The sequence below is a fragment of the Metopolophium dirhodum genome, chromosome 6 (assembly GCF_019925205.1).
Source record: "Metopolophium dirhodum isolate CAU chromosome 6, ASM1992520v1, whole genome shotgun sequence".
Lineage (NCBI taxonomy): Eukaryota > Metazoa > Arthropoda > Insecta > Hemiptera > Aphididae > Metopolophium > Metopolophium dirhodum.
Genome location: NC_083565.1, coordinates 16222414 through 16249042, shown reverse-complemented (window position 1 = coordinate 16249042; position 26629 = coordinate 16222414). Strand labels below are relative to the sequence as shown.

The following is a 26629-nucleotide window of genomic DNA, read 5'->3' as shown; positions in this document are numbered from 1 at the left end:
GAAATAAAAAATTAAATTGTTCAGCCAAAATTTTCAAACTTATTTCTTATGTTTCTAGTTTTTATAATCTCCATTATTGGAGTAAGTTGGTATCATTTCTACCTTAGATGGAAAACTGGAAGACCGTCATCATTCGCCTATAGAAATGGTTTTGCATTGCTGCCACAAAAACCTTATCTTTTTGATGACGATGATGAAGTGGAACTATTTCGCAACCCAGTCATTAAAGGTAAATTTACTAATAAATACTTAAATATAATCTAGGCTTCAAGATAAAAAGGTGGACAAGTAGGTACCGCTCTGCTGTACAGTAGTTGCCAAGTATATCATTGTAATGAATGTATTATATTTGAATTCAATGATAAATCATTGGACACGAAAACGATTCTGAGCGGAGACCAAGTGCGTTAGCCTAGGCCTAGCTCAGTGGCGCCGAACACGTATGGCTACTATTTACCCCATAACTTTTGTAGGTGGTAGGTGACTGCTTAGTGCTTTAAGGTCTTGTTGAATTCGATAAATTACTACTAAATATACAATATCGTAAAAATTATATATTCAACATTCATTAAAAAATATTGTTACTAAACGCTAAACTTAATTATTTTGTTATAAGTAGAAAATTTTATTGGGAATCTTTAATTAAAATTCCTTATCTTAGCTATGAAAAGATAAATTTTTATGAATTTCTAACTAAAAAATAGTTTACAAAATTTGAAAAATGTAGGTATCATGGCTTTAAGAAGCTCAAAAAGCGTCTAAATAGTTTGAAAATTTCACAGTGTTTCGAAAATGCTGATATCAATATATGCTAAACATTTAATGAGTCTACGGTTATTCGTTTTGAAAATACAATAAAATATAAAAAATTGATTAATAATTTACAGCTGAATATCAAATTTTAGTAAAAATTTTAAGTTCAAAAGATCTTAAAAAAATAAAGTTCCGTTTAAGTACACTTTTTTTTGTTTGTTATAGGTAGGAAAACTTGCGCAAAATTTTTTATTAAAATTTTTAATTTTAAGTATGAAAAGAAAAAGTTTTATGAATTTTTAACTAAATAATAACTTACAACATTTAAAAAATGTCTCATTTCTATTAATAGCTGAAAAAGTTTCAAATAAAAATAAATAAATTGTTTGAAAATATTACATGTTTGGATAATAATCGTTTTAACATTTAGTAAAAATTTCAAGTATCTGAATTTAATAACATTTGTTTTTAAGTTACAACAAATTATCAAAAATTCTTTAATTTACCTATGAAAATCCAATATTGTAAAAAATTTTAATTCAAACACTCATAAAAAAAGTTGCTTTTCGGTACTTTTTTTTTTTTTTGATTAAGGTATGTAAATTTGGGAGAAGTCTTCTTTCAACATTTATAATGTTAGCTTTGAAAAGTAAACCATTTTTGAATTTCTAACTGAACATTTTTCGATAATTTGTTGAATTTTGTCAATATTTTAACTTCAATTGTATACAAAAAAAATTGTGCCTATGTATTTCTGATTTTTTTGAAATCACATTTATGAAACTTTTATTAAATTTTGAAGCTTTTTTATTAAGTAAAATAACCCAACCAGCCCAAAGATTCAAAATATTATGAAAATGTTACCATTTATGTGAAATGCTAATATAAATATTTGGTGAAAATTCAATGGTTTACAATTATTAACTATTGAGTTACACCAAAAAAATAAAATCGATTTCCTCAAAAATTGGTTTTGCATAAAAATTATCACTTTTCTTTCATTTTTTCGGTGCTTTCTAAAACTACTTGGAATTTTCAATTTTGATCTCCCAATAGTACCAACTATGTTCTATTTTCTACCAGAAAATATGGTGATCTCAAAAATCGAAGCATGCTTACTATCCAAAATATTGCTGAAAGATTTTAAAAACACATCATTGTAAAACCAATACATTCTTTTGCTCCGCTCAGAATCTAAAATGCATTTTATTTTATTGAAACATAAATGTACTATTTATCAATATGCATGTTTAAAATTAGGCAAACATCTAATGAGAGACCTTGTAATAAAATTGTTCTACTTATTTTATAGTTTTAAGCTCAAATTTTGTTTGCAAATAAATATTTATAGAACAGATTTAAAGCATTTAGATTCACAATAGAATTTTAGACTGAACAGTCAGTATTGCTTTTATTTTTCAATGGAATATTTATTTCTATTTTTTTCTATAAGCACAGTTTCGAGTAACTGAATTATTGTGCCTCAAAAGTTCTACAAAATTGCAATTAAGAATAAGGATTAAACAATTTTTCCTGAGTTTCATGAATTTTTCATCAAATTTCTAGAGTTTACAGCCAGTATATTGATTATTTTGGTATAAATTTATTAACTAACAATTTTCTCAGCTTTAAATTATGAATTTACTAATAGTTACAATGTAATTTAAAAAATCTATCAAACAGTATATTAATTATTATATTGTTTAGAAGTAAATTATTATTTTAAAATAATTTTAAAGCGTCTATTTAATTTTGTTACATTCCAATTGAAACCACTGGTATGTTTAACAATAATTAAATATACCTTTTATTGCAGTCTGATATAATTCATTTAAGTAAAGTACTTTCTTATTTTTGTCAAACAACAAGGCATACACCTATGCAACAAAGGTTTATTATATATATTTATTACCTATTTCCACATATTATGTGATTGATCATATTCATTTATTTGAGTCTTTTTAGTCAACAATTCTGATTCATACATACTAATTTATCAACCATAATATTTTGGTCTGCTTTAATCATTATTATGAGTTATATTTTTTTTTAAATTGTATCGTTTTGTTAATGTCAAATGTAATAATTTAACTATAATTTTTAGATTCAGTGACTAGGCCATACCACGATGATTCAGACATAAGTTTCACAGATAGTTCAGAAGAATCAGTATCTTGTTATGTTCGGTAATCATTTAAAACTCACTATATTTTATTGTAAATTTAAGAACATGTCCAATGTGCTATACTTTGAGGGGGCCAAGTCAAAATTTTGAATTTCCATTGTATACTTATCAGCAAAACCATGCGCTTGACATGTTGTAATGGGAAATCTATGTTTTGTTAAGTAACACCAGTAGTGGAATCCTTAATTATTCAAAATTTAAGGCCTATTAATTATTATTATACTGACCTTTTAGTAAGCGACATTTTTATTTTATAAGTTAATATCTATTACAAATATGTTTAACATCACATCTAATAAATACTAAATAGTGTATTTAAGTCATTATTTAAGAAGATCAACGATAACTTGCACCACATTTATTGTTACTTGTTAATTAGTTTAAACAAATGTATAACCGATCAAACCTTGTAATAACTATTCTGGTTTTTAATTCATAAATAAATTAAATTTTTTATACTTGGAAAACAAGCTTGATGAACAAATTGTAATGTTTAATTGTTAACACTAAAATTTTATATTTTTGATATAAAATTAAAAACTATTCAGTTATGTTGTCTTCTTTATTTGATTTGATTTCATGTTCTCTACTCATATGGGTATCTAAAAATAGTTGTCTTCCAAATGCTTGACGGCATAGTATACAACTGAATTTGAGCCGTCCATCTGCGTGCATTTTCAAATGTTTCTTATAATTACAAAATGACACAAATGAGCGATCACAAATGTCACATTTGTGCTGAACCATATGCTCTTGAACATGATTACTTCTCGATACCTTCAACAAACATAAAAAAAAATACAATGAATAATAGTAATTGTATATAATATTTTATGAAAATATGGCTTACCCAATTCTTAAAATATCTAGGACAATAAAAACATTTAAATTGCTTAATACCAGAATGGCCTTGTTCGTGATTGACTCTACTGCTTGATGCACTGAATGTTTTTTCACAACCTTCATGGCGACATTTATAAGGGCGTTCTTTGGTGTGTACACGCATATGTTTTTGTACGAGATCTTTGAGTCTGAAACAACGACCACATACTGGACAGGCAAAAGGTTTCTCGCCTGTGTGCACTCTTTCATGGTTTACCTAAAATATGTTATATTTTATAATTTTTAGTCCAAACAAATGAAAAATATGACAAAAATAAAATTACTTTCTCAATAGGTTTAACAAAAGTTTTTCCACAAAAACGACATTCATGTAACCGACGTAAACGTTCAGGGGGTTCAATATGTGTGATGGCATGATGTTTCAAAGAATTTTTATCATTAAATTGAGCATTGCAAACATCACAGACCAATATTTCACGAGGTTTGCGGCGCATTTCGTGTGCTCTTTGATGACACCGGAGACGAAATTCTGAATCGTAACATTTATTGCATATACTAAAAAAACTAAAGGTTAATCATTCAAAATAAAACTGTATATAGTGAATTTAAGTCATACTTGCATAGAAACTTTAAGTTAGAAAATTCTGGATTTTGATGAGCAATTAAATGTGTGTCCATCATTTCAGGTGCTACTGGTTGATCACAAAACGGACATTTATTTGAATCATTTATGTGTACCATAAGATGTGTTCTTAAATAACCCTCTGAATCAAATTCTCCGCCACAATGAGGACAAGTATGCTTTGATCGAACATTAGGAATTGTACGACTATTGTTTCGGATAGCTGGATTTTTGTTATCAACATTTTTTTTAGATTTGGGTGCCATTGCATCATCTTCTATGCAGTTATGTTTGTTTAACTTAGACCAATGGTCAGATTTTACATTACATGCTAAACACTTCCAAGTTAACAATAAACAATTCTCCAATTTTTCTAGTTGAGAGTATTCACTACATTCAGATGCTATTTCTAATATTGGAATAATTTTGCAATTAGTTGGTTTATTTTGAAATAATATTTGCTCAATATGAAATTGATCTGTATTAGACTTTAATCGTATAAGACGGATTCGTTTCTTGAAACTCAATTTACGAGCTTCGACTTGGAAATAATCATTAACCTTATCAGTAACTTGATGAAGTAAATAAACAGGAATATCAAAATACCGATCGCCATATGAATCAGTGATGCAATGATTTGAATAAATATTGGCAGACAATTTGCTGGTATAATTTTGATGCACGTTGCTTTTAATTTGTATATTTTCATCTTTTGTTTTAACTAAATCTTCTGGAATAGTTTTTAAAGTTGTTGTTTTTTCTGACCTAATATCAACCAATTGTTTCATTGCCACATCTTTATGGTTTGTATAAAAGTAGCCATTGCCCCATTTGATCCAAGTTCCCAACTGAGGAATCTGTTCGCTAATGGTACCAGGACTGTCCTTTAATGCATTACTCAGGTCATCTTCAATTACCTACACATATAATATGTTTAATGATAAGCAAATGATTTATTTTTGAAAAAACCCACCTGGAACACAACATCTTGACCTTTGTGACAATTATTTATATGTTCCTGAACTGATGGAAAATGTATATTACATTCAGAACAGTGATAAGGATTTGGTTCTTCGAGAATTTCTGTTTCTGTTGTTTCTGGTGGTCGCAATGTTTTAGTAGGATCATCAATAGTAAATTCTTCAATAAATTTCTTAACTCCAGTTTCTACATCAGTATCAGTTTGCCGATCATCGTTCTGATAATCCTCTTCTCCCACAAGATTATCGAATTCTCCAATTTCATTATGTGGTTCCGGTTCCGGTTCATCATCTAATTAGAAAAAATAAATAAATCAGTTGTACAATATTGGAACACTTAACTTGCCATCTGGATATACGACGATCATTTCATTGTTTTCGTGCATGGATTTATCAACTTCTTCTTTCTTATCGTTGCAAATCTTATCCAAATGAACGACTAATGAGTTGATGTCATCGCACTGTTTTCCACAAAAGGGACACTGAATATTTGTGGTCAAACTTAACAAATGATATTTCAATAAGTCTTGGTTGGAAAACCTATCCTCGCAGCAAAGCGGGCACGCAACGCTCTCCATGAAAAAGCTGAAACAAATATTGAAGAAAAATGTATCTAAAATAGTAAGTTTCTAAAACTCTATTGACTACTACTGACGGACATTATATTTTATTGATTGATAAAAAACTCACGAACTTACTTTTTCTATAACCGTTGTCGTGTTAAAGTTCGGAAGTACAACCTGCCAACGACCCCCGGAACTGACGCTAACAAATCAATTAATTTTAAAAGTAAAACATCAATGTCGATACAATTTGATTCATAGGAAAATACTAAATAGTAAATAGTGAATGTACCCGAATTTTTAAAATATACCGCCTAAACGCGTTAGTAACTTCAGAAATGTTATTGAATTACTGACCGCTACGACGCGGATAGTAGGACGACAGTTGTTGTGTTTCGTTACCGACGTCAGACCTCAGACCAATATCTGTACCGCCATCGCCATGATTGTGACGTAGTTGTTAACCACTCTGGTTACGCAGGGTTAACCAGAGTCCGGTTGTATGGTATTGTTTTGGTGGTCGTGGTGACGGAACATATCATTATGGTCGACGGGTTTGGCCGTTTGGGTGGACGGTGTCGGTGTTGTGAGTGACGAGTTTTCTGGTGATGCAAATTGTGTTAATGTGATGTATTATTAATTATTATAATAAGTCAATACAACGGTAATGTTGAAATCAAATACCAGACAAGATTATTCATAATTCATTAAATTCGTTTGAAACTTGTAAGAAACATTCATGAATCGACATGTTAGTGTGATAATTGCGTATTTATGCTGTTAACTATGCAGTATGCACTATCTGGTATGGTCAACGCACATGCGCAGAAATGAGGAACAACACGATCTGCAGTGTGTTACACACGTTCACCGTGGAACCTACCACAATGTCTAATGTCTATAGTCTATTGTCTATTAAGATTTAAAGTCACAGATGTATATAGAATTATAGAAGTCAGTGATTAAAGTAAATTAAGGTCACTATATGTGACACAGAATATTAATAAAAAAATAATTATAATTTACCACCGGTAATACTGCAAGCCTGTAAAAAAGCAGTAACAATAATTCACATACACAATTAAAGAATATAATTTCACATATAGCATAAATGCAGTTTAGCTCCCAAGCAATTTTTTGGAATTTTTTTTTTTCAAAATTTGTGGTTTGAACATTTTATAATTTTAATATTTTTAAATTGTTATTTTTTTCCGGGATTCGCATCAACCGGTAATCGGAATAAAAATCCCCAGACTAAAATATTACTTGCAACCCATGCAAATGGTTGAACAAATATTTTTTAAACGTTAATAATATTAGTATCTATAATTACCACATTATTAATATTTAATTACAAATACGTGTATTATATTATATTATACTTTATACTATATTATATCATTCAAAAAAAATTATATATAGTAATAATAGAATATTAATGATAATATAAATAATATTTCGTTTTAAATTACGATAATATATTATGTGTAATTCAACTTAACTACAAAAATTTGCAAATTATAATATTGTAGTTTAAAATTGAAATTATAATGAATGGATAATGTACCTATCTACTCACGTCTCACCATCACAAATATAGCATATAAAAATATTTTGAATGATCGATACGTCAAATAATTCAGTTAAAAACATAGTATACAAAATATAGCTAGGTAATAAAATTAATAATTATCAAACAATAATAATTTATTGAATGTAGGCACCAGGCACCTACTTACAGTAAAAACAGCATATAAAAATATTTCGAGTGATCGACTTATTTATTTTGTCAACAACGATGTTTTAATTTTTTTTTATATGTTAATATATACTCACCAGATAATAGATATAATATTCTATTATTACTATATATAATTTTTTTGAATGATATAATATAGTATAATATAATATAATTTACGTATTTGTAATTAAATATTAATAATGTGGTAAACGGTAATTATAGATACCAATTAACGTTTAAAAAATATTTGGTTGTGAGTAATATTGTAATCTGGGGATTTTTTTTTTCGGGATTCGCAGCAATCACATGATCTAGATAATTACTACAGCAACTTGCTGACAATGACATATTGTACAGTGCACGACCACCGAACAATATTTAATCCGGTCGGCGATCGCCTTGCAAGTTGCAACTCAGCCTGCAAGGACTTAGGTGAACCGCGGACTAAGAAATCTGTCGGTGAGGTAAACAGACGTGATCTTGTGAAAAATTAAATCTATACAAAGTTTGCCCCCCCCCCTCCCCGGGCCATCACTAAAAAAATTATATGGGCGCCCATGTACGTAATCGACATCATGATTAAATTAATTAGTCATGACGACGGATTAAGATTTAAGATATACATTATACACTAGTTAAAAAAGTCAATTTAGATAAGAGGTGTGGTTAGTTACTGTTTCGTTTTTTGACATAATCAAATTCATCATCTGAACTATCAATGTCAATCTATAAACAAATTGTATAATACACTATTAATTAACACAATTGTATTAAAGTTATTATAAATGTTTATCTTACAAGAACGATTTTTCTTTTTAATTTATTGTTCAATGCTTTCCCCATTGAATCTAACATCATGAATAGTTCTGTAATCTCGTGGCTCATCTTGCAATGCCTAATTGAATGTTATGTATAACTGGTAGTCAAACAATAGGACAGGTAGTAATTGATAAGTTAAGTATAAATGTTTACAACTATAAATTAAAATTAAAATTGATTTTCTTATTTTAAAAACTGGAATGATATAGCTTATCATTTATCAGTACGAAAAGATTGATAACAATATATCGTTCGGTTATTCGGAGCACGGATAGAGATACTATGGTTGCACAACGAGCAATAATATAACGGCGCCAAATGTTCTTATCAAGTTACATACATATTACATAGTATCCATACAAAAATATATTAAAGGCAAACAGACCATAGCAATATAGCATTTTAAAATTTATGTACTAGGTTTTTGGGGAGGCTATTGCTAAGTTTGAGGGGGTTCAGCCCCCCCATATTTGCGCCCATGCACACAACTGTACAAGTAACTTTCTAAAATATTACTTTTTGTATGTAACTCAACTCATAATTTTTTTTATAGATAAATATTATTTTACTAGATAATTACATTTCAATAACTACTTAATTACTAGCTGGTTACAAAATTTGAAAATACGTAAATCTTAAACACCTAATACTATGGTCTTAAGTAGTTATCTTAAGACTCCTGAAGTCCTGACATATTATTGTGTACTGATAATATTTAAATGGCAGGCACGTACACAAACAAAAATTCCGTGTGGGAGGGTGAACCCCCAAACCCCCCTGTATACGTGATTGTTAAATGGTGTAAAAAAAATGCGAGGGTTTGAGTACAACATGATATGTATATTATATGTAAGAAGATAATATTTTTACTACGTAATATAAATGATTATTTTAAACATTGTTGTACAGTACAAAATATATAATATAATATCATAGAACAATATTATACTATAAATAATTTTAAAAAAATGTATTATTTTATGTGTGAGATAAGTACAATGTATTAGTATAAACAGTATAAATATTATTCTGTGATTATACCATCAAAGCATAAAAATGTAGATATTTTTAGACACATTAGTATATTACTATATTATATAGGCATGTTGTATTATCATCGACGATTAAATATTTGAATTAAATATGTTATGTAATTATTCTATTATTCTATAGACTTGTGATTCATATCTTATAGTATAGATTTTATAAGTTAATTTATTATATTATTAATATAAATTATAAACATTAATAAATCATTAATTCATTTTTTTTTAGAATATAATTAAAAACAAATACAAATATACAGATAGATTTTAAAGAGTTAATACTATGAATGTCAATTACATTTATAAATGTTGTTATCAAAACAAGGAAGTATTATTTAATATTTATAGTTTATATTCTATTGAACAAAAAAAACGTTGGTACCTGTCAACAAACAAGAACTGAAAAGTGTTTATTTATTGTTAGTAGTATAATATAATTAATATTACATAATATGTAATAATATTTTAAGGTTTAGTATTAGTAGGTAAGTTTGATATTATAAAGTTAAGTAGTTTTTCTTAGGATTTATCAGGTAAGTTATCTATCAGAATCATTTCTCAAAATAATATACAATATATATAAAATATAAATAATACAAAGGTAATTCATATAATAATACATATCAATATTTAATAGAATAAACAAACTCTTAAATAATTTATATTATACAAGTATAGATATTTCAATTTTTTTAGATATAATTTATTCATAATAATATAATAAATTTGTATAGCAAGTATTTTTATTGACTTAAAATATATATTACTAAATAAATAAAAAGAAACTTTCAGTCTCTGATTCTAGAAGACTTACAATAAAAACAGCAGTTTTTAAACTTACCAAAACTCATCAACAGCTTGACAAGTAAATGATTGCTATGGAGTCTATGGACCAAATCCATAAATGAAAGCTACCCTTTGGTAAAATTCCCCTAGAATGCGTTTCAACAGAGGCCTAGTAGCAGATTCCGTCAAAACTCTTACACCATTGAATAAGACTGGTAACAATAACTTAAACGAGTCATCATCTAGCTGCGCCAATAAATCAAAAACTGAAATCAACATTTCTGACCAAACTGACTCGTGCACCTCACTGTCCTATAAATGGATTGTTACATATTTGTATCAGTAGTATAAAATTAAGTAATTCAACATCAAAGATTTTATTAAAACATTAATATGATACCTTGTTCATACTAGTCTGCCTCTGCTCTTCGATTTCTACTGGTAGATTTTCTTCACTTTTTTCAATAGAATCAGGCTGTCCTGGCATGGAGTTTGCATGTTTCCTTTTTTTATATTCTTCAATTAGATTATCTAAATTTTTGCAACTTGCTATAGCATATACAGCATCATCGTCATCATCACTTCCACTATCTTCACTTTTTGATGTTAATGGTGCATTTGGATATATCTTTTTAAAATCTTCAAACTTAAACGCGGTAGGTTTCTCCTCAGTTGTTTCGAAAATATCATCATTTTGTGCAACAAAAAAGAACACTGGTTTATCTCCTGCCCTATCAACAGCGCAATGTGTACCGCTTTTATCCATAACTATTTCAACATATTTTTGGCAGGCATCATCAAATATACGTTTGAGTTCAAGTATAAAACTTTCAGTATCATTAGTGGGAGATCTTTTTTCCACAATAAGTTTAATCTGATCAGAACTCAAGAGTGACGTGCGATTAATACATATTTCAAAAAGTGCTACCAATGAAAGCGTCCAAGCTCCTCCAGCCTGCTTATATAAATTAGCTGCTTTCTCTAAGCCAGCCACTTTTTGAATAAGAAATTTTAAACCGGGCCTTGAATCAAATTCCCATGATATACCATATGTCATATTTAAACACGAGATAAATGTATGAATCTGAAATTCGGTGAGAGAGGACAAATATCCAGGCATATGTTGTTTCTGAGGTTTGAACGATTGTTCATCCATTGGTGTCATCAAAGAAGATTGGAGAAGGATATTGGCTAAGCTGAAAGAAATAAAAAATCTTCAATAATAATAACTATAACAAAGTTTATAAATCAATACCTTGGAATAGCTTTGTTGGTACCCTTTACCAACACATTTCCAATCATTTGTAATAACATTTCATTTACAAATAACCCAAGCACTATATTCTTGTAAGGAACACGTTCTGGTGATTGCTGCCATTGGTTGTCAATTTCCAAATTACACCAATGATGACATAATAAAAATATAAAACTTCTTTCGTCATCAACAATTGTATCACTTTTAACTCTTTGATGGTCTAACAAAAATACCTGAAATATCATAATTAATTTTAGTTTAATTTAATTTCTAAAAAACGTAGTGATAATTAAGACTCCAAATTGATATATAAATTTAGTTAAAAAAAAAATACATTACCTGTTGCGATAATTGTTTTAAATGCAAATTGTCATCTATTGTACTATCTCTTCTTGCAGCCACTTTAATACCAGCTGCTAAATCACCATAAAAACTATCTGAAAATGGACTGTATGTCATTGATACTCTGGTCAATGGATGTAAAGAAATAGCACAAGCTCTGTGTAAACTAAAGCTGATTAGGCCCCATTGGTCTGTAGTGAAGTTATCTCCAGCACCCAAAACAAAATGTCTCAAACATGCACATCCTAAGCGGACAATGTTCTCTAAGGGCTGAACACAGAATTCATTTAATACAAATAATAGTTGTTTCAACATAAGTGTTATTTCTTTTTCAAATTTCAATTCATAGTTCTTATTCATTTTTAGGTAATTGACAATCAGATCAGTTGAATTTCCACACAACTGTTTGAAATTTGGTAAGTCACTAAGGTCATGTGTAGACACAATCTTTCTTGCCCACATTTGTATCGTAGGAAGAAGTAGTCGGTTTATGCAGAAACAACCAAATATATAACCTGTAATTTGTTATTATTATTTATAATTTTTAAATACTAATAGGATTCATGAATAAATAAACTTTAATTTTAACTTCAGTTTATTCAGTCATAGGTATATTAATTTGCGTTAAAAATAATTCTAACCTGGTGTTTCAGGAAATGCCTGTAATATATCTAAGAGTAATTCAAGACTTTGCCTCTGATATATAGCTGATGTACCAGTAATTGCAGTACAAAGTCCTTCTACAATGCAGTACCACACTCTTAATATACCACATGGTTGATCAATTTCTTCTAAAAGTATAGCTTCATTTTTTGAATCTTCGATAGACAGTTGATTATAGTTTTCATTTTGAATACATTGTAATTCAGGTACATCATAATCAACCAAAGTAAAGACATGATTTCTAAATAAAATGGAAGTAAATATCAAGAAGACATCATACCAAGGAAATCTTTGTCTCCAAATTGCAGAACATAGCAAAAACCAGTTCACAAAGATCTGTTGTATACAATTGAACTATTTAATATTATTATATTATCTATAAAAATATTTCTGAATGTGTCACATATGCACATACATATTATGTATTATATACATTTTCTAAATACCTATGTAGCCAAAATTAATAATAATAATATTTTATGTACATTTTTTAGTAACCTAGAACAGGCACAACTTTTTTATTCATAAAAGAATTGACAAAAAACTATTAGATCCTTTCAAAAATATTGTTTTAATTAATTTATATTGTTTATTTATTAGTATGCAAGGACTTTTTTTTTCGTCCCAATAACTCGGCCTATATATTTTATATTATTTACTATATAGTAAGGGAAAAATAGATATATCATTGGAAAGGTATTAAAGAGTAGATTGGAAGATAAAATACAAAAATAGGAATATACTAGTGGCCTGTGCCATTTATCTATTAAAATAGAATAAAAAAAAAAAAAAAATAGTCCAAATAGTCTTGAGCAATACGAAATATAAAAAGCAGTAACTTAACCGATTTATATAATTTAAATAAGTATAGTTCATTATTGTTTGTTATTCAAATGTACATAAAAGTACTTTAAGTTTGTAGCTTATAGACAAAATAATTCTATTCTGTGCTATAGACTAAAAAATTTAAATATGAAATATCTATTGTTCTCATATTATAAAACGTTCAAAGGAATAAAAGGAGAAAAAGGACAAACGCTGATACAACTGTGCGTGCATTAAGAAACGCAATATTTTAGAGCACGTTGATTTTACAGTAAAACTGGTTTTAATGGTTGAATTTTGACACAATAGACGATTCTAGTATATTTAATAATAAGTGGTTTGGCTCCAAGATCAGTTAAAAATGTTGATTTGAGAATTAATTTTTTCTATGTTTCAAGTGTATTTATAGAGTAATGTGAAATTTTCTTTTTAAACCCAATTTAATTTTGAATTAATTGTAAATTTTAAACACTGGGTGATCCATTTAACGTAAGACACTCATTATTTTAAAAAGTATTAATGTTTTTGGAAATATTTTTTAGATTCTGAGCGAAGCGATGAATGTATTGATTTTACAATGATGTGTGTTTTTTTTTTAATTTTTTTTTTTTTGTGTCTGTCATCACCTTTTAGGACAGTAAAAGTGCTTGGATTTACTTCAACAGTAACTTTTCTGATAGGAAAGTGAATCTAGTTGGTACTTTGGGGGGTCCCAGTAGTTTTCAAAAGCGACATGAAAAACAAAAGAAGAATTAAGGAAAACCGGGAATTTTTACGCAAAATCTGTTTTTGAGAAAATCGATTTTGGTTTTTGGTGTAACTCTAAAACAAATGACCGTAGGGACATGAAATTTTGACTGAATGTCTATAATTGAATTTCCTACACACCATAACATTTTCCAAATATTTTGACTCTTTTTGAGCTGTTTACGAACATTGTCAGTTTTCAATTTTTTTAGTTTTTTTTTCTATAAATATCAATAAAATTTTATCTGTTGAGTAAACAAGCTTGAAAATTTAATAGAAGGCTCCTAGATTATTGTTTCATAGGCAGATGAAAAAAATTAAAAATCCTTAGTCACAGTTTTTATTTATAAGCATTTAAAGTTCAAATTTTGACAAAATACGGAAAAATCTCGAAAATTAGAAAATTATTTTGAGTTGAGATTCATAAGAATTTTTCTTTTTAAATCTAAGATTTAAAAATGTAATATAAGATTACTCATAAGTATGTCTACCTTTATCAAAAAAAAAATGTCTACAAGAAACTTAAATTAAATATTTATGAGTCTGAAATTTATATTTTTACATTTGATATTCACTTGATTTCTCATGTAACAATTTTCTTATTTTATTGTAATTGAAAAACGAATGACTGTAGATACTTGACAATTTCACTGAATGTTTATATTAGCATTTTCTTTACACCATAAAATTTTGAAAATATTTTGACTCTTTTTAAGCTGTTTACGGACATTGTCAGTTTTCAATTTTTTTAGGTTTTTTTTTTATAATTGCCAATAAAATTTTATTTGTTGGGTAATATAGTGAGTGAAAATTTAATACAAGATTCCTGATATATTGTTACAGTAGCAGTTGAAAAATATTAAAGATACATAGGCACAATTTTTTTTTATAAGCATTTAAAGTTCAAATTTTGAAAAAATTTATCAAACTTATAATTTAATAATTATTTTGTAGTTAAAAATTTATAAAATGTTTAACTTTTATAGCTAAGGATTGAAAATTGAAAACAAGGCTCCACGTAAATATATTAAATCATAGATAAATAAAATTACTTTATTTACAATAATATCATCAAATATACTTGGTAATATCATAGGCTGACTGACCGTTTTCGCTCAGAATCGTTTTTCTTATACAATGATATTATATCATTGAATTCAAATTTAACACCATCCATTACAGTGACCCACTTGTAACCTACTGTACAGCAGAGCGACATCCACTTATCCACCTTTTTTTTATATTTCAAATGTTATTTTTAATAATTAGAAATCATAAAATTATTTTCAAAAATATAATATTTTTTGAAATAATGAGTGGTTCATGAATCATGACAAAAAGATCAGCTGGTATAAATCAAAAATTTCTATTTTATAACCCAGATATATAATTTATAAACAAAGATTAAAAAGTATTTAAATTTTTTTATGGATATGGAGTCCATATACCAAGATATTTGGACAAGTACAAGTAATAACTTACCGTTTAGGTAAATGAAATTTTGGGCAAGCTGGCATAACATACATTGACCTTAATATTAAACTGCAATGCTGTAAATGTTTAAGAGCAGCTTTGCACAGTTCTAGTCTAGTATCAGTGTCTGAGTTGTCAAAATCTAATTAAATGTAAAACAAACATTGTGGTCAGTTTCATTTTACATACTATGAAGAAAAAAGTACTTACTAGTTCCTCGTACATGTTTAATGAGACAAGCTATACAATCAACCGCTGCATTTGAGAAAGCTAATGTGTCATCAGTGTTCAGAAAGACTCTGAATACTTCTAATAAAGATGATAAATGACTGCTATTGACTACTTTTAGAGCACCAAATAAAGGTCTCCAACCTGATCTTATATCAGAACGGTTAGCTTCGACAAACTCACATAGGCAACTAACAATCTTTTAAGAATAACATTATTAATTAATTTGTTTAACATAAATGTGTAGTAAAAATGAAATTACTTGGTCTTGAATTTCTATGTCACATAGTTCTAAACATAAAAGATTTTCAAAAGGCTTGAACAGTGATTCATTGATATGAAAATGAGAAAGTTCTGGTTGGTCGTTAAGAAAAGCTAAAACTGTATCATGAATTGAAGCTATAGCTTGTTTAGACAATGCCAAATCTTTATGACATGACACCTGATATAAAATATAGAAAAATACAGTTTATGAATGTCATTTAGTAGATAATATTTAACATGAAATATCTTTACTTCCATCAGACATGGCAAAACAATTGACCATATTTTTATCATGTGGAATAATGGGCGCCCGCTTTTGATGCATCGTAACATAAGTCTAGATAATCGCGTCAAAAGAGTGGCATTGTTAGTACTATTGTTAGACTTCTTCTGTTCTGGTAATTTAAATAACTCGTGCCGAATAGTTTCACATAAGCTACGTACAAATTCAGTAAGCGCTCTCAGATTCAATTTTAATGCGGCATCTTCAAATAATCTATAATAATATGATTGTATAAGGTATTAAAAATTAAAATAAAACAATAAATTTCAATCAAATTAATGGTATATACCGATCAACATATTGAGACAGAATACAGACTATTTGTGCAGCATATTCTTGGTTCAATATACCATTGTTTTCAATATCGGCTCTACTTTTATTTACCAAAGTTGATATGGTTTCTGTCAAATTATTGGGAGAAGTTGGCGAAGACAAGAAACTATAGACATCCATGCTAAAGTTAAAACAGATTATACGTTTTCAAGTATTATTTATCGAAGACATTTTTATTTAAAAATTATTTATTTTTATATTTATATTTATTTTTATTTAAAACCCTTTCACTGCTCCAGACGTACTATTATGTTCCTGTATTTTATATTATTATAATTTACGTGTAATCAGAGGTAATCCTGTAATTTCAGGAATTTTGGAAAGGAAGGGGGTTGATTTGAAATATTTTCAAACAAAATATTTTTTTAATTTAGCAGTATAAATCAATTTTAGTTTTTTTTTCGGAAACCTATCTATTACAGCCAGTTAAGAACGATGGTGCAAATACAAAAATTAATTGCCAGAAATTATTAGTTTTTAAGGTATAGTCTTACAAAGTTTTTTTTTTGTTTATTGTTTACCGCGCTTATTACAAATTTTTTCTTCAATTTTTTTTTTTTGAAACCTAGGTAAATTAATGTTTCAAAAATTATGGCGCAAAAATAATTTTGACACCCATGGTGGTTTTACATAATAAGTCAAGAGATATTTTTGATTTAAATTGTCCGAGCAAGCGAGTGATCACGCCGGGTGTATATTATATATGCTTTTAATAATTGTATTATAACTCCAAGACCCACCCAAGGTAGTTTTACATAACAAGTCGAGGGATGTTTTTGATTTTGATTGTCTATGGGCCCGCATTACAATAGTCCATTACACTTCGATTACGCTTAACCCACTGATTTTACCAACCGAATTCTGCGGTTTAACCAGATATCAACTATTGTAATACGGGCCCTAAGTGAGCGAGTGACCAAGTCGGGTATATTATGTATATGAAAATACCAACAATTTCAATTAGCTATAACTTTAAAATAGTTCCTAATAGTAAATAGTACCTAACGTTTTCAACATGCTGAACTACATGGGTACATTAAAACAAAAACCCCTAACCCCCGAGCACGCCCATACCTGTAATTGTATAGCTTCAGGAAACCCTGGCTTGCATTATCTTAAACTAAAAATATAAAAATATTTAATTTTAGGTGGCATACACAAGTTGCACAGCATAAATAATGTAGCAGTGAAAAGGTTAATATATCGTAGTCATAATATTTTAATAAAATAAAAAACTGAAAATAAATATTTAATATTTAGAAATATAAAAAAGATAAAAGTTAAAAATATTATACTACATAATAAATAAAAAGCAATGATAGTTTTTTCATTTGCATGTAAGTGTGTAAAATAAAATACACGTCTCACCAAACTTCTTCATCACTATCTACAGATGTACCAAAGCTTTTGTTTAAATTTTCAGTATTTAATAACTTAGGTTTAACCATCTTTAAAGCAGCAACCGATGAAGATGTCTGTCGAAAAAATACTTGTTCTAAGTATCCAACATATAGAGCACAGCTATAAAATTAACATTATAGGTAATATAATTCTAGTATGTATAGGTATATTTCAATCAAAAGCTGTATTTATGAGATATACTTGAAAATATGTGGCCAACATTCTTGTCCGTGACATCCAAATTCTAAGCCACGTGAAAGCATCACGTCCATACTCAAAACATGTGATGTTATTAACTTTGGTTGCTTTTTAATTATGCCCGAAAACCAATTTACGTTTCCTTTCTGAGCACAAGAAGCTTTCACGAGTAGAGAGAATATACCTTCACAGCGATTATGCATACCTAATGAATATAAATATAATATTAATATAAACAGTAAATAATAATTTAAATAAAGTACAACGTTCAAATATTAAAAACAAATACAAAATGTTTGAACATTTAAATTCATTACATACCTAAAATATTTGCAAGAGTAGCTGCTTTTTGTAAAGCATCTAGACTATGTTGTACTGACATCTGACGAATAGAATCTTTGTTTAATTCATTTCGTAACATTTTTTTAACCTGAGTATTTTTTGAATCATTGGATGAATCAAATTCGAGAGGAACGGCCAAAACATTCATCATACTATCCCAGCAACATGTAACGATTCGTCTACTTAATTTTGTACCTAATAAAAATAAATTACTTAATCATAATATTATTAAGATACATTTTTTATATTCTAATAAGCTCTATTATAAAACGTTTATTCAGGGTATATAAGTGTAAGTCAATACATTTATATATTATATGTTAATTGAAATCATACCCGCATCAGCATCAGGACTTGTCTCTGATCTACAGACTGTTCTTTCTAGGCGAAGACAATCTGATAACAACCAATTAACTTTATTCTCAGAATTGTAGCCATCAATATCTAAATTAACAACAATTTAAATAAAATCAAGTGTAACACAAGAAGTTAAAAGATATGAAATTTATGTTTAACAATTATAATAACAATATTTTTGTTTAAGACATTAATTTAGAAGTGCATGGACACTGACACACTGTGATGTAAGTAAATGCTATGTATACCTCACTTTCATATACATTTTTTGAAAGCTTGTATTTTTAAAAAAAGAAAAATAGGTATGTTTAGAAATTCAAAAGTTTAGTCTACTCGATAAATATTATTTTCAACCAATTTTTGCACATAATAATTTCTCATAATTTTGAAATAACCTAAAGTTGATTAAATAGTAAATATTATGTTTAATTTTATACATAATAGTGGTATTTTTAAGTTTTTGTGAGTTTATATTTTATTATACCATATAAAATCCAAACCATAACGATGGCTGTTTTGTTACTAATAAAGATGATGTGACAACTTATATCTAGAACCAAGCGCCAATTGGAAAAATAAAAACAGTTTATAACACTACTACTATAAAATTATAAATGCAATATGAAACAAAATATTTATAAAATATATTTAAAAAAAAAAATTATTTCAAATAATTCGTTAAAAACGATAAATCAAAAACCAAACAAAAGAAAGCATTGCAAACAAAACTAAGCTGAAATTATAAATCAAGCATGAAGTTAGACCCCATATGAACCTGTTAATAGATCTATTAGCGCCAAATGACCAGCTGCTTGAGTCTTGTAACTGGACAATACCAAAATATTAGTAACGAGTACATGTTGATAGAGTTCAGCTAACCAACTTCTAGACACATACATCAGCATGCCACTGCTGTAAATTTCTTCAACAAATTGATCCTGCAGAACAACCCACCCACCCAATGGTTATATTGCATCTTGAATAATGTAGTATACAACACAGATGTGTGGTTTAAAGCAATAATTTTTTGATACAATTGTATAAATAAAACCTATAATTAAAGTTGCCTAACCAATAAGAATGTACAGTTAATTACAAATTAATAATAATAATATGTAATTAATAAATTATAATATAAAAATTAATTGTGTTATTGTTATGACTTGAGTATGTTTAAAATCTAATGTTACATAAAATGATTCATTTTATAATTTTTTTATGTTTTCAATTTTGATTATTTTAACTTCAAAGTTTTACATTGGGATTTATTGCAAAACATTGATAGGTCAAAATGTTGTAATGTAAGAAATATTGGCTACATTATTAATATTAAATACAATATACTGGTGTTTCAACATACAAATGTTTTGCCAGTCTGCAATTCAACCATAGTCCTTAATATTGTAATATGTATTTGTTTTAAACTTACTTCAGACATGATGGGAAGTATAGAAGAATCATCATAATAATTTTGATTAATTAACTTTAAATTAAGATATAGTGACATAATTGTTGCTACGTAAACACCATCTGCATTTATTATTATTGCACCATATTTTTTATTATCTTGTCGTATAATTTCTAAAATAAATTAAAAACAATTAGAAATTGTATAAATTATGTAATAATATTATTAGATTTTCTTCTAAATTGTAAACATACTTAAATATAAAAGTATAATACCGCTTTTTACTAATCTTAGACTTTTAAATTATAATATCTATTATATATCTTTAAAATATATTATTTTTTTTTTTGTATTTATTAAATCATGAAAATTGTAAAAATTATTAATTATTAAACAGCAAAATAATATAGTTCATTGAATATCTTAGGTAGAAAAATTATCTTAAATTGTTTAGGTGTAACAATTATTTTAACAATAATTGCATATAGATGATTTAACTACTGTTTGGGTATATATATCTATATAAAAAGTATTATTATAAACACAATTTTAATATTTTATAAGCTTTATTTAAATATAGTAATATAACCTTCGCAAAAGCTGGAAGAAAACCTTTGGATCTCTTCATCAACTTGTAATGTACTTCGCAGTGGTAACAATGTAGGTAAAAAACTAACTAAAGTCTGGACAAAACTACCAGCATTTTTTCTTTCCAAATCCAATAATTCAACAGACTCCTAATAATATAAAATACATATTATTATTAATTGAGTTAAGAAACTAATATATTTAATATACAATAATACAATAAATCTAAATGCTTAATTAAAACAAACATAAGTGATGTTAAAAAATGTATTTTAATCTAAAATGTATTCATGTTAGATATCAGTTATATTAGTAAATGTTTGTGTATTGTATTGAGTATCAGAAAACAAATAGAGCCCACCCAAACAATTTTTTTTTTGTATTTTCACATTTTGACTGGAAAATTAGTACCTTTAGTTGGTGGACAATAGTACTTTGTATTATTTTACATAAAAAAGCAATATAAATGGAAGATAAAACTTACTGGAGTAACTTGAAATACATTACAAGTATTCAACTTTTTTGTCACTAGTTCTAAACGAAATGCTTCTTCTTTTAGGTTTTTCTCAACTGCTGCTTCCATTTCGTCAATCTGAATTACAAGTAATAATAATAAAAATTTACTTCAAATTTATCAAATTTAAAGAAATACAATTTTCTATTTTATGGCTTATTAGCTAAAAAAAAAATTGTAAGTTAATGATCGATGTGTTGTACATAAGTTACCTGTGGATCATTTTGATATCCTCCTTCAGGACCTTCTGTATTACCACTACTTGGAACTCCACTACTACTGCTTGTACTGTTAATACGACTTCTGTTTCCAATAGATGACTCAGAAGAAGAAGATAATTGTTCTCTATAGATATTTGGTAATCTCTTTGTTGATTCGTAAGTCAAAGGTCCGGTGTAGTCGCAACTAGCCAATGACTGGAATTTTTCATTTATTTTTTCAGTATAAACATCATTAATTCCTTTTCCAGTAGATAAATCAAGAAGGGTTGAAAGAAGAGAAAGTATACACGAAACACTTATAAAAACAATTTCCCAATCTGTACATTTGGAACATTCTTCAATAGAATCCATCACTCTAAAGCATCAAAAAATTATAACAATACATTTGATCAAATCATACATAGAAAAATGTATATTATTTTATACTAACAAACGTGTCAATGCCATATCACTCTGTTGACATATTTTATCGTCCTCGACAAGTATTGGTCCAGCAAAATCCACTATTCTATTTGGACTACTCAATAGCTGAAATAAAATGTATTTTATACAGCTATAGGTGGTATAATATATAATATACAATATATTTTACAAATACAAGTATTATTAACTATTAAGAACTTTTTAAAATTTTAATATTTTTAAATGATTACAACATTCAACAAGTTGTGGCAAAAATTTGCATCTTTAAGGTTGTTAAACTGTTTTTAACCAGGAATAGTTTCAACAAAATTTACTATTTTTAACCATTTTTAAAAAAAAGCTTTTCTTATGTACAATTGTTAATGTACTCGAGTATTGAACTTAATTAAAACACAAAATGGGTTAGGTAACATGAGAAATTAGTTAGACAAATTTGATTGGTCACTCAAATTAAGAATAGGTGTCAGATGCCTAACAAATTTTCCAAATATTTGGGAAAATACCCTTCAGATTCAAACCAATTAAAAGATGGGATACGTTAGTGAGTAGCGACAGTCGTAGATTAATGATGCAGAAATACCCTTGGAGCCAGTGAAATTTTAATTTTTTAATTTGGAAAGTGTATAAAGAATGTTATTGGGAGAGTAGACAACATTAGACAAAAGGTTATATACAGAATAAAGAATATAATAAAATTTTACTCATTACTCATATTATACGTACACAAATTAATTAATTTAGAAAAAAACGGGAAATTATACTACATATTTTACAACTAAATAATATTGTGAAATCCTAAGTATTTTCCATAAAACCAAAAAAAAAAGTAACTTGTATTAACTCATGTACAAAGCTTATAATTTTTGGCCAAAGATAATAATATGACGTTATTAAACAAGACAATTTTTAAAATGTTTATTAAAAATGCTTGATTTAACAAACAACATTTTATAAAAATAATAATAAATAGTTTTTCTTTTAATAACTTATTAATTACTTAGAATAAGTTAAAAATCAAGAAAAAATATTTTAATATAAGTCTGATAGATAACAATAATACTCAAGTACAAAATAATAATCATTAATTAGTTAATAAAACTACAAAAATTTTACATTTTTATCTGATTAAATACAGGTTATTTTAATAGATTTAAATTCCAAAAAATCTAAGATAAAGTTACTTTAATAATAGTAAGTATTAGATTATTTTAGTATTAATAAATTTAATTAAAATTGTACCTATTCAATTTGTATTTTAGTTAAACAATGTAAAATATTTAAGATTTTTCTGTTTGTGAAACCATTAAATAATAATGAACACATTACTCTTTTTCCTGAATAAATCTAAATACCTACCTCTTTTAAAGCTTTTAAAGCGTCTATTCTATAGAGAGGCGGTGGATACAAAAGCATTCTATGAAAGACAGACTCCAAAACAGGTCTAAGAGAACTCACACATCCAACCAGTCTCACTAGTTGACTTCCAATACTAAAATTAAAATGCATGCTATATATTAGTAGTGTTAATAATTAGTAAAAGTCTAAGCATGGGAGTTGTTATTATTAAAAATAAAATTATTACCTATATATTATTTTAGATTGATTGCTGTTGAAGCTAGGAGCACTTCCCAAGACACCAGATCCTCTACCAAATTTAGTGACTTTGTCATCGTCTCGTGACACTATTTTTTTATCTACTCGAGGTGATCCTAAAAAAGCTATAATAGCTGGACATAGCCGTTGCCATAAGAACATAGTAAAGTGCCGATTATCATGTACTTTTTGGGGTAAGCTTGCAACAAGAGCATGAAGACACTCAAGATAAAAGACAACAGCTTGACTGCAACGATCTCCGCTATTAACATGATAAATACAAGTTAAACCAAGATTTTAAACATAGACAAACAGTCTGGGCAATATATTTACTTTTGAGTCTCATCTATTTTACTAACAATAAATTGTAAAATTGGTAATGCTTCATTAAAACACAATACTCCACCAGCACCATTGTCTTTCATTTTATTAATTTCTTCACATTCTTCATCTGGAAGTAAAACAAATTATTAAAATAACTTTTTATAAATAATTGAATACAATATAATTGGAATCGGTGAAATACTATGTAAATCATAATTTCTAGAGTAGAGAATTTTTGTTTTTAAATACTATTGTGTTAAGTAAACATTAAACATACAAACAAACAAAAATTATATGGAAAATTTATTATAGAACTGGAGTTTATGGAGATAACATGGATTAGATTCATTAACACTACATTAGAGAAGGATGACCGTTTAAAAATATCAAATAAAATATTATGTGCAAGGAACCATTAGCAGTTTCTCTTATAAGTTAATACCTAGTCTTTTACCGACTCAAATAGAAATAAAGTACCTATTTTACCGAGAAAGTTGCAAAAATATCGTAGTGTCTGACTAACAGCAGCTTGTGCAGCAGATCGAATTCCTTGGTTTCCATTTTCGTATACTTCACAGGACAGTGTAAGTATTTGTATTATAATACGCCCATTCATAGTCCAGTATGAAGAACACGCAACATTCAAAAACACCTATAAATTAATTTCAAATAATTAACCTTGTTTATACAATATAAATAAGTAGAATTACCTTTAACATATCTATTTGTGTGTCATCAGACTGTGTTAAAATAGAACTAATTGTATGCAAAATCTGTGACGGCAACCATAACGAATCATCTTCTGGCTCAAAATTTGATTGAAAACGATCATCTCTCAAAATTTTCTAGACATATTTTAGTATTAGAATTTAGTAATAATCAGTTATTAATGAACTAATAAAATAGTAATTTTACATTTAATCCACACAAAGCTTGTGCCACTAATTTGCTTTTTCTGGTTTCAAAGGCCAGTTTAAAAACATTTAAACATTTTGCTCTAAGTTCATGAGCCGGATCACGCAGGGATCCCTGTTGCTTCTCCAAAAACACTGAAATGGGAGTATAAATTCTAATTTAAATATTTCATCTAAAAGTAACATAATATAATGTCTATCAACTGCACAAAATTGATAGATCGAAATTATTTAGAATATTAACGTAAAATGCTACCATATGCTTCAGTTGCTGACTGACTCAGGCTGGTCAATTTTGCGTTCGCCGCATCTTTCGATATCTGAATCAGTAGATCTTCCATGTTGATCAACTATTTTTGGATTATAACATCAATACAGACATATCGTATTCCTGTGCGATATTTCAAAAATGATTTTACCGACTGTACAATTATACGACACACGCAACTCGTGGAATACTCTTGCGCATATGTGTATGTTGTCAACAACGACTGTCAAAAGATTGGAAACTGGTATGAAATTTGTCACTTAGTTCGTCTCGAACATCGAAAACGAAGTCATCGGAATCATACAAAGAGGGCACAGGATTAAGGAGACAGTAAGTCAGAAAGTTTTCGAAGACAAACGACGATTGAACGACGTGCCGACTGCAGACTTTCTTGATTCTTCGAATGTTATGAACATTTCAATATTATGATAAGTTGAAAACTGTTTTTATCATTTCTGTTATCATTAACATTGCGCTCGCCGCGCGCATAATATTCGTGGCACGCGAACCTTTTTTTTTTTTATTAAATATAACATACAATCTGTCTACAAAATAAAAACAATAAGTAATAGAAAAGTATATTATACAATTATACAAACATAAATCACGTGAAGAGGAGACCATTCATTAACAGAAACTCGAAATTTGTTTTCCTATTTTAGGAGTTCTCTAGACCAGTTTCTTTTTAATCGACGTGTAATTTGTGGTAATGTGAGAGAGGACATGTTTTTAATGAAAGGGTTTATATGATTTGTTAATTTTGAATGGAAACTTGTAGGTATAGTGGCTTTTTGTAAGATAGTTTACGGTTTGAATTTTTAGGTCATTATGGAGGGCTGCATTTGTTATGTCTTATGTACCATGGAGCACTGCCGCACTGGTGATTAGTCTAAGTCGGGTAATTGACTGGAAGGCTTGATTGAATAGGGCGAATTTTGCGGGTTTAGCTGGGCCCCAAATTTGTATGCTATATAACCCATTGACCATACTGACCTGATGGTTGCTTTGTATAGCAGTAATTTGTTTTTGAGACACAAATTGGAATTAAGTCGAGGTCTAAGTAGTTTACAATGATGTGTGTTTTTTTAATTTTTTATTGTGTTTGTATTGGTGCAATTTGGGTTAAAATTATGGGGGCGCTAGATTTATGTCGACTAAAGTGATCATTGGAGGGCTTTGCCCCCCACACCCCCCTCCATTGATACACCTTCACATTAATCAATATAAACAATTATCTAACACAGTACATTATGATCTCTGAATATTGTTCTGATATTATTATTATTATAAAAATGATAAGGTCTTAGAAATAATTGTATCCAAATAC

At 27.9% G+C, this 26629-nt stretch overlaps 3 protein-coding genes across 7 annotated transcripts in view; 1 reads left to right on the top strand and 2 right to left on the bottom strand.

The window, feature by feature from the left end:
- The window catches only part of LOC132946820 (carboxypeptidase D-like), a 31834-nt gene extending 28651 nt beyond the window's left edge, over positions 1–3183 (top strand). For both annotated transcript variants that reach the window (XM_061016901.1, XM_061016902.1), the window contains exons 20-21: positions 59–229; positions 2858–3183. In XM_061016901.1, coding sequence (XP_060872884.1) covers positions 59–229; positions 2858–2943 — 257 coding nt within the window. In that variant the 3' untranslated portion in view covers positions 2944–3183. The remainder of the gene's footprint in view (positions 1–58; positions 230–2857) is intronic.
- Positions 3184–3414: 231 nt separating this feature from the next.
- Positions 3415–8703, bottom strand: LOC132946821 (zinc finger protein 675-like). 2 transcript variants are annotated; one of them, XM_061016903.1, is made up of 9 exons: positions 8486–8703; positions 6239–8413; positions 6082–6148; positions 5730–5968; positions 5377–5675; positions 4398–5320; positions 4105–4336; positions 3789–4037; positions 3415–3715 (listed from the first exon to the last, which is right to left on the bottom strand). In XM_061016903.1, exons 4-9 carry the CDS (start codon positions 5959–5961, stop codon positions 3479–3481), a joined length of 2172 nt encoding a protein of 723 aa, XP_060872886.1. In that variant the 5' UTR covers positions 5962–5968; positions 6082–6148; positions 6239–8413; positions 8486–8703; the 3' UTR covers positions 3415–3478. The 2 variants fall into 2 exon arrangements, with proteins under 2 accessions (XP_060872886.1, XP_060872887.1); XM_061016904.1 differs by having other exon boundaries at positions 6239–6548.
- An 892-nt stretch (positions 8704–9595) lies between these two features.
- LOC132946484 (brefeldin A-inhibited guanine nucleotide-exchange protein 3) lies at positions 9596–25705 on the bottom strand. 3 transcript variants are annotated; one of them, XM_061016501.1, is made up of 28 exons: positions 25454–25705; positions 25291–25384; positions 25036–25169; positions 24831–24965; positions 24598–24772; positions 24130–24247; positions 23786–24058; positions 23560–23692; positions 22211–22308; positions 21772–22135; positions 21530–21637; positions 21047–21194; positions 20479–20630; positions 19825–19987; positions 19029–19136; positions 18672–18887; positions 18354–18555; positions 18120–18272; positions 16708–16872; positions 16388–16631; positions 16134–16313; positions 15854–16070; positions 15653–15785; positions 12577–12839; positions 11933–12450; positions 11594–11826; positions 10739–11534; positions 9596–10650 (listed from the first exon to the last, which is right to left on the bottom strand). In XM_061016501.1, exons 2-28 carry the CDS (start codon positions 25373–25375, stop codon positions 10438–10440), a joined length of 5727 nt encoding a protein of 1908 aa, XP_060872484.1. In that variant the 5' UTR covers positions 25376–25384; positions 25454–25705; the 3' UTR covers positions 9596–10437. The 3 variants fall into 3 exon arrangements, with proteins under 3 accessions (XP_060872484.1, XP_060872485.1, XP_060872486.1); XM_061016502.1 differs by having other exon boundaries at positions 9597–10650; positions 24607–24772; positions 25291–25705; XM_061016503.1 differs by lacking the exons at positions 23560–23692; positions 24130–24247; positions 24598–24772; ... (2 more) ...; positions 25291–25384; positions 25454–25705 and having other exon boundaries at positions 9602–10650; positions 23786–23926.
- Positions 25706–26629: the final 924 nt, after the last annotated feature.